Source organism: Sander vitreus, chromosome 2 (assembly GCF_031162955.1).
Source record: "Sander vitreus isolate 19-12246 chromosome 2, sanVit1, whole genome shotgun sequence".
NCBI classification, from domain to species: domain Eukaryota; kingdom Metazoa; phylum Chordata; class Actinopteri; order Perciformes; family Percidae; genus Sander; species Sander vitreus.
Genome location: NC_135856.1, coordinates 7,048,723 through 7,063,061, shown reverse-complemented (window position 1 = coordinate 7,063,061; position 14,339 = coordinate 7,048,723). Strand labels below are relative to the sequence as shown.

The following is a 14,339-nucleotide window of genomic DNA, read 5'->3' as shown; positions in this document are numbered from 1 at the left end:
TTTGCTCAATCCCAAAAAAAAATTCCCCATTCAAGTTTTATTCCCGGCTCTAGTTTTTTGTTTTTGTTTTTCTGTCTACTTTTTCTGCTCCACATGCAAATTGTCTGCTTGCTGTGATGAGTCAAATCAATGAAAAACACCTGCAAAAACTGTACAAAAAAAGGCGGTGTGCTGGTTAATGGTTTCCGCTGCGTGCATGCGTGTGTCATTATTCTCAAAACTGCAATGAGAGGTTTCACGTTTGCAATTATCTCCAATCATCCTCCCTGTGCTCTCCCTCACCTCTTATCCTGTTGGTTTGCTATCTTGGTTGATGAATTCAGGCTGTTAGGGATTTCAGAAATTCATCAAGAGGATTGTTGCCATGGCGGTAACGGGGCAACAGGCCGAGTGAAGTAACCCTGGCTTGCCTTACAGCAGGCCAGACACCCTTATCTGGCATGAGTCACTCTGTCACTCACACACACACACACACACACACACACACACACACACACACACACACACATTTTAAAAAAGTGCATAGCACACATACAGATATGCAAACACAAACATACTCCCACGTGACATAGACCCTGTTCGCCAGATGTGCAGCCCGATTGCAGCAGGCTGCGAGTTGGGAGTTAACTCTGGCTAAATGCCTCTTGGCAGAGCTTAAACACAAACACAATCCCCAGCCCTTGATGGGATTGAACACATAGTTTTTTTGCACCTGGCAGCATGTAATTCAAAATATGATTAAACTAATTTTTCTATAAACAGACATGTTGGTTGAGGTTTGAGGCCTTGAAGTTGGAGGATGTTTAGGCATGTTTTGTTTGTTTCTTTGTACGTCAAATTAGATACAGTGGTCAGTTTCATGTCAACTGCTGACACCAGTATTCATCGTTATATTTCTGCTAGAAAAGCTCATAAAGTACATTTTAAAACATTAATTCAGGAGTGGATGTATTTTAAAATATTTTCTTTTTCCTAGCTAAACACAAAATCGGCCAAAAAACAGAGTAGATGACTAACTAACAAACTGAATTAATTTAAAATGGTTCACGGCCATCCATTTTGGCTAATGTTGTGAATTGATAAATTAGCATAGCTAAAATACACAACATCTACCCTGTTAACCCAGAACTCAAAGTTACACACCTCCCTTTAAAATGCGTCATCTGTATTCATTTTGTTCCATCAATCACTATCAAGCATTACCTTTTCAAAAGGCAAAAAAACTTCACATCCAGCATTGTTGTCGTCTCCTCTGTCATATCATGTAAAATCCTATTTAAAGCTTGTTTCCCTGCAGCCCCTCTGGGGTTGGATGTGAGTTTGGCTCTCGACACCAACACCAAACCCCTAACAGCTGCCGCCGCAGACCATGCTGCCATCGAGGGAGCAGCACAGACCCAACACAACTGTCAGTGGCATGTTGGCTAATCTGCTCCCCCTATGAACTCACAGTCGTGAAGAGCCAGCATGGTGACCGAGTGATGGACGGATATGCTCACACTAGTTTTGCAAAAGCTCAGTGTTGTTAGTTATTCTGTCATTGCAGCTTTTGTCACACATTTTAGGGTTTTAGCTGATGACATTGTGCAAAATGGACTAAACAATAAGTTAGGAGGTTTTGGTTCAACGTCTCACGCAGGACACTTTAAGCAAGATGGAAAAAAAGGGCATTCTGCATTCAGATGGTATGTGTCAATTTCTTGTTTGCAGGTGAAATTAAAGCTATAATATCAAACGTTTTCCTTCAGGTTTTGTTTTAAATATTCTATATTCACCCCTCAGCAACTTTAAGTCAAACTTCCTTCTGAAAACGTTCTACTGTATTTCTCTTGAAGCATTGCTCACTTTAAAACAGCATCTTGCCTGAAGCTGAGGTAAACGGTGACTGTAAAGCCCAGACAGGCATTCAAGAAGCAGATGGTGGATGCAATTAAAAGAAAAGTCTATGCGTTTTTTATTAATACTTGTCTGTCTGCTACATGCTTAGCTTCCTGTTAGCATTGATAATTGTTCTGCTAGGATTCCCTTGTAACCCAGGCCCACGCTGGCCTCAACCAACACAAAACACACACAGACAAAAGTATGCTTGCCAAATTGTCCACAACATCTTCAACTAGCCACATTGACAGCAGTCTACGGCATGGTGAAGGCAAGAGGCATGAGCGCTAATGCCTAAATGTTTAGTTAATAGTGATCTGTGGGCACAGGGAAAGCATCGCCATGGTAACGGCTGTCCTGTCCTGTAGAGACAGGGGGAGAGAAATGAGGCGTAGAGAAGATAAATATATCCCTGTTATTAAAACGAGACATTCTTGCTAGGATTAAGAAGGAAATAGATACACACCCGAAATGGAGTGTGAGAGCCAGTCTGTGTGTGTGTGTGTGTGTGTGTGTGTGTGTGTGTGTGTGTGTGTGTGTTTGTGTGTGTGTTTGTGTGTGTGTGTTTGTGTGTGTTGGGAGAGCTGAAGATTTCAACATGTTTGACAGAGAGGGGTATGTGTAGAGAAAAAGAATAATAACTGAATTGAGGAGAGAAAAAATATTCCTTGTAAATGAGGATTAAGAGAAAACCAACACCAAAGAAGGAACAGAAAAAAGCTTGGAAGAGTCATTTTCAGAGAGTGGGCTGAGGAATATTTAACTGAGGAGACCCACAGTTGGCGCTGACCTCGTTTGAACGCTGCAGCTCCTCGCCGGATGTTAACCCACCCACTCATGTTAACAACACCCATCCCTTCTCCTTTTTTTTTAGATACTTTAGTTTCCAAGGAAACAAAGTCATCTCAGCTGCTAGATAGACAAAAAGACAAAAGTGAAGGGTGATCTTTCCCCATCTGGTCTCGATTGTTCTCATCGGACAAACAATAACGGCGAGTTGCATCTGTCTCGGAAGCCATCGACAGGGCATGATTTATTCAGAGCTGTCTGTAAGCTCTGAGGGAGACACACATTCTGCACACTCATCCCTACAACACTTGTGCGTCAGCAGACACTGTGGGAAAGGGGGAACGTCGAGAGAGCCTCCTTTTCTTTCCTTTTCATCACCGCTTTCTTCCTCCCTCATTACTCTCCTTTCTTTCCTGCCTTCTGTCTCGCTTGTGCTGTTTTCCCATCTCGCTGTCTTTCTTCCCTGTGCCCCCCTGATGATTCTTTCTCTCTTTCTGTTTCCTCTAGCTGATCTTCAATCCCCTTCAAAGCCCAAAACCTTGTAATATAATATAAAGACAGACCACACGCACACACACTTTGTTTTTTCACAAACACACAGACAGGTCTAAGGTGCATGTGGATGAGTGTGAGCACATGAACGAGCGGAGGCATCTCCATCGGGTCATTCCTTTGATTTGGCAGTGGGTACCCCAGCGGGGTTTGATGGGATTCATACTTTTCTACTAAGACCCAAGAATAACGTAATATCTGAACATGTATCTGTTTCAGGACGGAGGTCACTAAATATGACAGGAAGACATCCGAAGCGGGAGAGTGAAGTGGGAACGTCAGCCGGTCCGTAAACACAGACAGAAAAAGCAAAACAATTCTTCACTTTCAAGTTTCTTGTCTCCACGGGTTCCACGCGCCTGCGAAATATCCCTCGCTTTACTTTGAGGTGGTCCCTTTCTTTCAGACGGCAGCCGTGGCGAATCGGCTCGGGTGAAGAAAGAGAAGACAGGGCGGGGGGAAGGAAAATCAGAAAATGCATGATTTTGTTTATCCAGTGTTTGTAACCTCTCAATGATCTGGCAATAAATCCATGGTGGATGTGATTCAGTGTTCCCTTTTTTGACCCCAAAATAATGATTTTAAGAGATTTTGAGTCCCTGCAACATCAGTGCTGCCTGGTGGAGATACATGTAGTATCGCTCCAATGAGAAATGCTGTTCATCAACACCGTTCTGCCCCCCAATACTCAATGCTGAGGCCATATTTGGGTCCTATTAGTTATTTCGCAGATCTTTTCCTCGCTGAACTGCTAGCCCTCACTCAGTCTGGAATTTTTTATTGTAAGGGTTCTCCAGTAGGTAGTGGTACCTTTTATAGTGCTCCAGCATGTACTTGGGGGCGTACATGTGCTCTTTGGGGTCCACAGGGGGGTATTCCTGCAGTGAGCCATCAAACCAGCCCCCCGTCCGGATCAGATCGCGGATGTAGTTGAGGTCACGCTTGTCCTCATAGTCACCCCACCGCGGGAAGTCTCCGTTCTGAGCTGACACCAGCTTGAAGTAGATCCCCTCGGGCGTGAAGCACCAGGAGCAGTGCCACCCGGCAAAGTGGAAGGGGCTGCCCACTGACCACTGCACCAGGATGTGGCCTGTGTCGTTCTCGTACTTGCGGAAACCCGGCATGGTGTAGTATTCGCGTCGGCGGAGCTTGATGCCGTCGCCATCATAGACGTCGCGGAGCATCCCCAATGTGCAGCCTGATACTACCTCTAGAGAGCCAAACTGCTTCCAGAAAAAACCATACAGGGACTGGATGTGGGAAGAGAAGAAAACAGAAATATGGTTAATTTGTTCTTTTTAAAAAACCTTTTTAAAGAACAGAGCAAAGAAAGCTGCATTAATAATACATAAAGAAAGACCAATTTCCTGCATGACACACCCATCCTACAGTCTTCATGATGAAAAACTGTTGATGGTTCACACACAAAAGCTGAATTCTCGATGCTACCTTGCGCATGTGGATGGCAAAAGGCTCCGTCCAGCCATCAAACAGCTTGAGGAAAAGGAGGCCCTCATGTGCTGGGATTTCATCCGCATCGTTGATGACGAAGACGTCGTCCGATCTTATGCCCACCACCCTGGACAAGCCATTGCGTGTCAAGTAGGTACGCAAGTAGTCATCGGCGATCCAGCCGTCCTGCCGACCGCCCTCTGGGAAGTGATCGAGGAACACGTACAGGATCTTGTGACGTATGTAGTCGTATGTACCATTGAGAAGGAGCCGCAGGAAACTGGGGAACATTACAAATTCCATTTAGTTGATTATTTTATCCAAAGAACCTTACAGTGCCATGATTTTGTGTGTTGTTATTTAGGAATATATCACATCACAGCTGACTATTTTCCAATGCTGTGTTTAGATCGAATGTATTTTATTTCATTTCAGGTAGCCATTGGTTTCCATTCTTTTCCATCTGGTATACAAATTTGTTATTACTAGTGCAGTGCCCGTTGAAAATGTGCCTGTTTGGAATGGGCGATTGCTTGGCCTGTGGTATTGCTGCTTGTAGAATTCATGAAAACCAAATTGTACCCCAACATTTCTTACAGAAGGACTCCAAACCACTTCATATGCAACTCCACTGTATACCCTACTACTGACGTACAGTGTAGGCTACTTGTACATCAGAGGAAGACATTGTACTATTATATTTACCTGACAGAGAACGCTGCAGATTCAGAATGTAATCACAAAATATCACAATGAAAATGTGGAGTAATCAGACATTAGCCTCATGGATGTATGGCAGTGCGCTACCCAACTGGCCCATTATGAGAGCTAATCAGCACATATCTGCGTTAACGGTGAAGTAGGGGATTTGATTCGCGGGGGTATTTTGGCGACTTAATTAACCCGACCCAGGGTGAGTCTGATGAAAACTGATGTGTCTGCCCGGTTCAACTCTTGAGATTTTCTCGCATTGCACAGCGCTCTGAAGGAATAATCTCCAAGATTACGTTATGTTCTGCCAGCTCACAGCAATTTAATACAATAGCAGGAAAAGATTCCCCCCGCTGTTCTAAAGCGTTCTGCATGTGGCGTCTGCTGATGTGCAGGTTACCTTCCCCCCAAACACGGACACACATATAGTACAGATACGTCTCGCTTTATAAGATAGATAGCCTGCCTATAAGTGGCATCACGCTCTGTCTGCACTTGTTGTCTGGTTGTGCTTTGCATGTGTGTGAGTGTAAAACGTCCTTAAATTCGGGAATTGTCGTTTGTTTATTCAAAGTCAAAGACAGTCCTAAGTAGTGCAACTTTGCACATTTTTGTGGGTCTGAGGTGTATGTCACATTTTAGCTGCCAAAGCTCCGCTGCTCTCTGTCTCTGGTCCTCAGGGTGAGAGGGGCAGTGGCCAGCGGCTAGAGCGGCAAAAGCCAATGTGTGCTTCTTTTACCTATACATGTAATGATATCTTTTGCATTTCTAATCAAAACAACGTCAAACTTGGCACCGCACTTACTGGTGACCGTAGCAAGACACCTATCAAGTTTGAAATCCATCGGACTTACAGTTTGAGAGATATGCGCATAACACACACACACACACACACACACACACACACACACACTGACAGACAGATGTTCCTGAAATGTATAGATACATACTCTCAAAACTTGCTGGAGTTCAATCCTTACTTAGATGTAATCCATCACAGTTTGCATTAAGACAAATTATTTCCTGTCAAGGTCACATTACATTTCATTTAGCTGACGCTTTTATCCAAATCAACTTCCAATAAGTGCATTCAACCATGAAGTTACAAACTCCAAACAGCAGGAATTGAGTACATTAGCTTCAAATAAGCCAAATCACAGAAAGCCACATGAAAGAGACACATGTAGGATGGATTGCCATTCCTTAGCAATACAATGCAGTACAAAATGTTAAAGTCAGACAGCCTTAAAAGGAATCTTGTGCAGTTTTCAACCAGTAGTGATGCCATGAAATAATATTTTGATTTTTTTTTTGATTTGTTGCATCTTATGCTTTACTAGCACATGCATGAGGACACGTATGTATTGTAAAATTGTAAAAAAAAATATACATGTATCAAAACATTAAAACTGCTTTAAACAGTCTTTGAGGAAACACTTTTATTGGCTTGTAAATCTACCTGTGTTCCTTTACAAAAGAACTACACAGGGTACCTTTGAACTGCATTACCATATAATGTGACTTTGACAAAAAGACTTGATGTTCACTGTAATTATTTAAATAACTCAAGCAAGTTTCAAAAGCTTTCTTATTGGTTTTCATAGTGTACGGAACAGAATTGAAACCAATGCTACCTGAATAGTAAGAAAAATGCATCCAAATTGTGTAGAATGCATTACAATTGGCATAGTTGAAGCACAGATAGAGAACAGCAGGTAACAAAGGGTCTAATTTTACAAATGATGCCATTCAATACAGAAAACCCACTGTCCATACACCAAAACTGACTGAAAGAACAACTCAATTAACCTGTTGATATGCATAGCGAAAGAGATTGTTCACTGAATGTAGCCACTTTCATGCAGTGTCACATCCTATGATTGAACACACCAATCTCTCCCTCCACGGCTACACGCAGAGTCAATCATGTCGCTCTTGTCATAATCTGCTGTAAAATTACTCCCGAGGCATTTCATGTTGTTGCCAAAGGAACGTCACTGTAATTGTTACACAGCACACTGATACTCAAAAAGCGTGAAGGTTGGCTGTTAACAAAAACTGTAAGCTGTTAACAGATTCTACTCAATGCACCCGCAGTGTCACAACTTGGTGAAAACTTTCAAATTTGTGCAATTTTTATAATTTTGAACTGATGAATATGAAAATAGAGCATAAAAGGGGCTTCTCCAGTAACCTCAAATAAAGTAATGTATCTGTATTAAGACTTGATGATGACATGACCAGGGTTATATTACATATGTAGGCTAGTACTCTCTTTACTGCGCTGCTTTACAATTCCCATAATTGTGTCATACTCTTTTGTCTCTTTAATCTATCTTAAAGCTTGCTGAGCATGCATGCCATTTTACGATGTTACACTGTCGGGCATAAGAGTCATCCTCTTATGGCCATGGAGCAGCTCAGTTGAGGAATACATATCTTGCTTAAATATACCACACCAGTCCAAAAAACGGTGTCTTACCTCAGAGGCCGTCTCTCTCCATAGGCAGTAAAGTTGGATTCACAGACGAGGAAAAGATCAACTGCTTGGGCAAGCTCATGAAAGCGTACATGCAGCAGGTCAAACTCGTGGTTAACGTTGATGGCGTTGATCAACCTCCGCGGGGTGTCTCTGGGCGTCAGCCGCTCCTTGGTGGGCAAATTGGAGTGATACACCATGGTGGGAACCCCACAGTAAGGTCCATGCCATCCCGGCCGACAGACACACTTTACCAGCCGCTTCCCGTTGCCCCTGGCCTTGGTCTTGGCTTTTGGAGCTATGGAGGGCTGCTGCTGGACCTCCAGGGGTTTCCTTTGCCCAGCTGCTCGAGCACCGTTCCCTATTCCATTAGCCACAGACCCCCCTGATTTCCCAGAGTACTCCTTTTGGGTAGCCACCTCAGTCCCCTGCCTAAAACAACGAGCTCCAACTTTGGTTTGGATAAAGTAAGGTGTTTTGTCATCTTGAAGCTTGTGAGTGACAGTGTGAAGGTCACCCATTATTTCTGAGGGATCAGGCAATATAATCTTGTGCAACATGTACCGGTGCTCTTTTCCCACTAATGGGACCTCTGGGAGGTTGGGCCCAGCATGGGCTAGGTGGCTGGGATTTCGCTGCTTCAAGTGGTCTTCAGCTCTCTCCTGAAAAGAAAGACATAGGATAGGGAGGTAGATTAAGGTTACTTCCATTTAAAATAAATGCCTGCAACCCGTACATCTCATTGTCATTGATTAACTGAATTGTACACCAAGGAATAGCTTCAAAGTTATGGCAATAATCTGCACACACGTGAGCTATATTGAAGATGGTAGTAAGATTACATTGGAATTCCTAGTTATACAGGGCTTTGTAGTATTGTCTACTATTAAAAAAACAACAAAAAAAACTAAACAAAAGTTTATGTGAGGCTGTTTTGTTTTGTTCAAGTTGCAATGGAACTCTTAGCACCTTAAGAGCAATTTGAAAGCTACGTTGATACCAAAGAAAGAAAAACACCAGTTCATTGTCTTTGTGGATCTACAGATTATGGCTAGGGGCCCTACACACTTATCTTGTATCTCTGTTTTATATCAAATTTTGATAAATGAAGGAGATCCAGGTTGGTAACTTGTCAGGAGTGATGGTCAGTGTCAATGACATTCCTTACCAAACATCCCACTAAACACACAGACTGATCTGAGCCAACATGTCCAAAACATGTTTAATGTGTTCAATAAAACATGTGAACACAAGTCAAATGTATGCAAATACCAATAGCCAACCAAAGGGAACAGAATTTAAAGGGAGGTGAAGTGAAAGAGAAAAGAAACAATATACTCAGGGTTAATAATGCATACTTGTACTTATGGGCCTTGGAATTCGATACTTTGGAACCCCATGTCCTGCAAATATTCAAATTACACTTAATAAGTTGTAGCTCCTTCTTACAAGAATTTAGCCATTTTTTTATTATACCATGGCCATACTATGTCATCATGATTGGCTTTTTATACTTTCTACAGTTTAAAAGGGTATAATATTGTACAGTGGACCTCAACATTGGACTCTTGAGAAACCTTTGGTAAGATTGTTAGTTATACTTGCCTCATTGTGAAGTGTATACAGGTAAGCACATGAGTAACATCAACAAGAACAAATGAGATAATGAATAAAGGCAAATAGTCTGCAGTTAATGTTTGGAAACACATCCATAAAAGTGCAGTTGCTGCAATTACAGCTGAACAATGACGCCTTATCATTACGTCGATATGAAAGCAATTACTTCTTGAGAAAGAGCGTTTTACTGTTGATTGGAGACGTGCATCCCCATATGACTTCTGACGAGTGATTACAGAGTGGTTTTCTTTATCCCAAAGGCTCCATGAACATGAACGTGGGAACTTTCTGACTGTTGGAGATTACTTACAAAATGATGAAAACAACAGGGTGCAGCGTAATAAAAAAGGATGATAGCCCGATAAAATGAAATGTGAGCCTAAATGAAATGACACATATCACAAAGTGACATATTTTTGAAGGATTACTGTCTTCCTGCAGGTGGCAGATGAGTAACAGTAAGAGAGCTTGACTGAGTGAGTGGAGATTGTCTGTACATCCTGGACAAAATATTGTCTGTACTGTATGTGGATATTATTAAAAACACACTCAACGTGTGCACAATGATATACCTAAAAAACAACGTGTGACACAAGAAAAGAGAACTTTATGTTTTCTGTGAGGATTTATCTAACTTAGTCTTTGAATGGTGTTCTTCATTTTTCATATTATATGCACTGTGCAGGTGCACAAATAACAGAAGACACTGTATAATGGAAATGAGATGAACAACTTGTATGATTAGCACAGAACCATAAAAACGACCATTGGTATAGTAGACGTGTTAATGAAAACAAACTCCACACTGCAAAAGCACTGACCTTTATAGAGAGCTTCTAAGAAAGCTTGTTTGCAGATTTAGATCACATTATCAAAATATTAAACCCTAGTTTTTATAATTATCATCATGTAAATTGACAACGAGTAAAATTTGTTTCACATCTCTTAGTTTTTTTATAATAATGTTAGAGTACACTTTTACTCACCTCATTCAGAGTGTCTCCCCTCTGGTGCTCCACCTGTTTCTCCCAAGGGTGAGGGGGCACCGGTTCCCCCCTTATCTTCATCTCCAGGCCTGCGCTGCCAGCGATCCCAGCACCTCCAACCATGACTCCCCCAATCCCCAGGCCCATCCCTCCTCCTCCTCCCCCTCCACCTCCCCCAGCGCCCACCACGGCTCTAGCTTTGGGGTCTGACGGACGGAGAACTGGTAGGGGAGGGGCCTCTTCAGGGGAGGCGGGGCTTAGTGGGGTGGTGCCCACACCTTTCTCCCTCCAGAAGAAGCCAGTGACCATGATGAAGGACTTGATATTGGGGTACGGGGCGGAGAGCTCACGCAGCAGGGAGACGTAGTGGAGGGCCTTGTAGTAGTGGAGGAAGGAGATGACGCACAGGCCCACTGTGCAGAACAAGAACACCCTGTGCCGCCGCATTTTCATCCTGGACATAGATAAAGGAGTAGGGGGGTGTGTGTGTGTGGGGGTGGTGGAATGGAGAGAAATGAAAAAACATGAGTCCAACTAACAACATCAGAAAGCAATTTCCGTTTTGGAATAATCTCTTCATTCCCATCTGCACTATCTTCCACTGTGGGCGAACCGCAATTAACTTAAAAGTAATGGGTTGTTAAAAATAAACTCCGTAATAGTCTGGGTTGTTAACAAGGACAACAAATAAATAAAAATCAACACCACCTGGTAAGAGCAATAGTCCAAATTACAGGAGGAAAGTGTTTGCATCAATTGAATGGAGCCATGGACCTGCCTTCTACCCATCAAGCTAGCATGAGAGTGACAATGCTCAACGTTTTTCCACTCAATCTTGTTTTCTCCTGTAATTAAAAGAAAGAAGAAAGTGTAGCTGAAGAGGCATAAACATACTTGCTAATTAAAAAGGAAGAAAAAAGCAACAACGATGAAGTTCTAATTGATTTTTAGATGCGAAGGACATTGGGGATCTAGGCTCTTTGTTCTTTGTAAATGGATGACGGAGTTAGCTCGAGTTGATTATGGATGATTCCACGTGCGTCTGGATTTTCAGATGTTTGAGACAGTAAAAGACGTTCATTATATTTTGTGTAACCTGAAAGGTGTAGCTCGTAGTGACAAACCAATAGAGATTAATTATAGGACCGACTTAAAGTTCCCCTCGGCTCTATTGCACTTTTTTAGCGTCTTTCATCTCATTGTTTAGGTTTTACAGCTTGCAACTTCACGGCAAATGTTAGCAGCTAATTGGTGAGCACAGTGGATCATTTAGGAGCTAAAGGGACACATTTTCCATCAGTAGTTGGTTGAAACCAAAATATTGGACATCACCACGTGGATAGAAACATGACTCAAACTAATTGCTAATTTTGCACTGTATCTGCTGGATTTGTAAAGAGGCAACTTTGCCAATCCATGCACACCAAGACAACATGAAAGGGTTTTAACAATTCAATGATGTTTTAAAATTGGTTGGCCTGTCCTCCAATGGCCAATCCCTTAATTCAGGTTTGAAGCTGAAGTTTATTCAATTGAAAACGCTGAAAAAAGTGCTAATACAAGCATTATTGGCCACAGTGAGAATCAAAAGCCTGTTCTGCCCAGGAGCTGTATGTATTTATGCTGATGACCATGTTGATTAAATGATTTGATTAATTTTCCATTCTGTAGCTTTTTATTAAAGACGATACAAAACAGAGGAAAAGAGTGAAGCATGAGTGAGCTGAAATAAGAGAAAAATCAACATTGTCATTGCTTCATTCTTCATATTGGCTTTTGGCTTGTCACAGAGGACTTGTGGAAATGTGCATCAGATCAGTCATAAAATATCCTATAATCTTTTATAACAATGATTATAATGTTCAAAAATACAAGGTGACACAGACCAATTACAGATAATCCTAATCTAGCCCTGTTTCTACCATCTGCCTAAACCATTTCATCTACTTTTTTCTCTCTGTCACAATGAAAAATGGATTTAAATAGAGCAATAAAGTGGACTCAAAGCATCTGAACGTGAGCGTCTGTTTTGGCTTTGAGTGGGATTTTTCTTTTTTAGCCTCGCTCAGGCAGTACGGTCAAAGAACGGGGAAACTCACTGCTTACGCAGCAAAAAATGTTTTGACATCTGGACACATTAGGCATACAATGTGCAGGGGAGAAGAAAAAAACCCACTGAGGTAGGGGGGAGAAAAAGGAGACAACTGTGCCAGTGACCTCCTAGCAATCATGAGTCTGAAGTAGCTTGTTCAGCACAGACTACCCGAGGGTCTCCACTACAGGATATGAAAGGAAAGCCAGAGAGGGAAGAGGACAGTGAAGAAGGGCAGGGGAGGAGTGAGGTATGGTTGAAGATGGGGGAGGACACAGTGAAGGGAGGACAGGAATGAATGGGGCATGAGTGGGAGCCCAGAGGAGCTATTGTGAGGCAGAGAAGAGAGAGTCCTCTGTGAGGATGAAACATTTGACATTCATGTGCTGCATTACCAGAACATTGTGAGACTAAACCATTACAGTATCTCAAAAAGGCACATAAAGAGTGTAATCATGCCAGTCTGCACATGGATCTTAAGCTGTGTCTAAGTCCTAGGTCTACAACCTGAAAATGAATTATCAGAGGCAGGACAAAGTCATTGCTTTGCAAGTCCTGAGTCAGGTCAGGTCAGGTAAGCCTCAAGTCATTATTCTTTAACATGTTCAAAATAAACTACACTGAACATTAAAAAGTCAAGTCCTAAACTTTGTGTTTCAAACAAGTCATCATTTGTCTCTCTGCTGATCTGCACAGCCAATCACAGCTTTCCCTCCTGTTACACAGCCTGATGGGCTGCTGTCAGATTGATTCAAAGTGTATCACATTAACTCATATTTCACATCAAAGGTTTGGGAAGCTCGTATTAAAAACTATCACTAAAACAAATTTCACTTCATCAACCATGGACATAACTTATCTTTAATATTGGTTATCGGGGCCACCTGTATAGCTCACCCAGTAGAGTGCGCACCCCACATGGGCTGAGTCCTCAGCAGTGGCCGTGGGTTTGATTCTGACCCACAACCCTTTGCTGCATGTTGCCCCCCCCTCTGTCCTGTCTTCAAGCTGTCGGGTCAATTTAAGGCCATAAAAGTCCCAAAATTGTTATTTTTAATTAACGGTTATCGGTCCCAGTACAAAAAGAAAATGTAAGCAATCCTAAATTAGATGCTGATGCTCTTTTCAGGTCATGTGGTGGGATTAAGAGCTGTCCCACGCTCTCTGTGTCTTCAGTAAACAAGGCCTACGACTGCAGCTCTGGCAGTGTTATACTCCGTCTCCTCACTGAGATGCTATACTGCCTTTTTTCTAAATATAAATGAAGCATACATAATACCTTGGTTGATATGAGCACAATCATACATGGAAGAGAAGAGAGAGAGAGGGGTTTAAGAGAGAAGAGGCGATGAGAGCAGAAGGGGGAAAAGAAGTAGAAGTCAGAGGAAAAGAGGAGATGATGTGGAAGCCGGTGGTGTTTGGTGTATTACTGAAGCACTGCGCCACCTCATTTCCCACTGCCACATCCTCTCTGCAACTCTTTCAATTCCACACTATTATCTGTCATCTTCAATTCCCTTTCCCTCCCTCCTTCACGCCGCTCTTCTCTGTCTCCCACACAGCTCGCCATAAAAGACAAAGAGGAGAAAGTGAGGGGTGAATAAGAGACTCATCTCTCTTTCTCCCACAATACACAGAGAAATTGAAAGCAACGGTGACAGAGATGGAAACAAATTTTTTTTTTTTTTTTTTTTCTTCTTCACCCAAAATATTTTAATTAATTTCACTCACGCATGTCCAGAGATGCTGAATGTCATATGTGGGGATGACATGATGAAGAGTC

General features: G+C 42.3%; 1 protein-coding gene across 3 annotated transcripts in view; it reads right to left on the bottom strand.

Annotated features, from left to right (window-relative positions):
• Nucleotides 1-513: 513 nt before the first annotated feature.
• Nucleotides 514-14,339, bottom strand: part of mgat3b (beta-1,4-mannosyl-glycoprotein 4-beta-N-acetylglucosaminyltransferase b) — a 71,926-nt gene continuing 58,100 nt past the window's right edge. For 2 of the 3 annotated variants that reach the window (XM_078274746.1, XM_078274754.1), the window contains 4 exons: nucleotides 10,465-10,918; nucleotides 7,865-8,523; nucleotides 4,669-4,951; nucleotides 514-4,469 (listed from right to left, as the gene is read on the bottom strand). In XM_078274746.1, the coding sequence (XP_078130872.1) occupies nucleotides 3,978-4,469; nucleotides 4,669-4,951; nucleotides 7,865-8,523; nucleotides 10,465-10,918 (1,888 nt within the window). In that variant the 3' untranslated portion in view covers nucleotides 514-3,977. Of the gene's footprint in view, nucleotides 4,470-4,668; nucleotides 4,952-7,864; nucleotides 8,524-10,464; nucleotides 10,919-11,172; nucleotides 11,264-14,339 lie in introns of those variants that run through there. The other variant, XM_078274764.1, reaches the window with a different exon arrangement.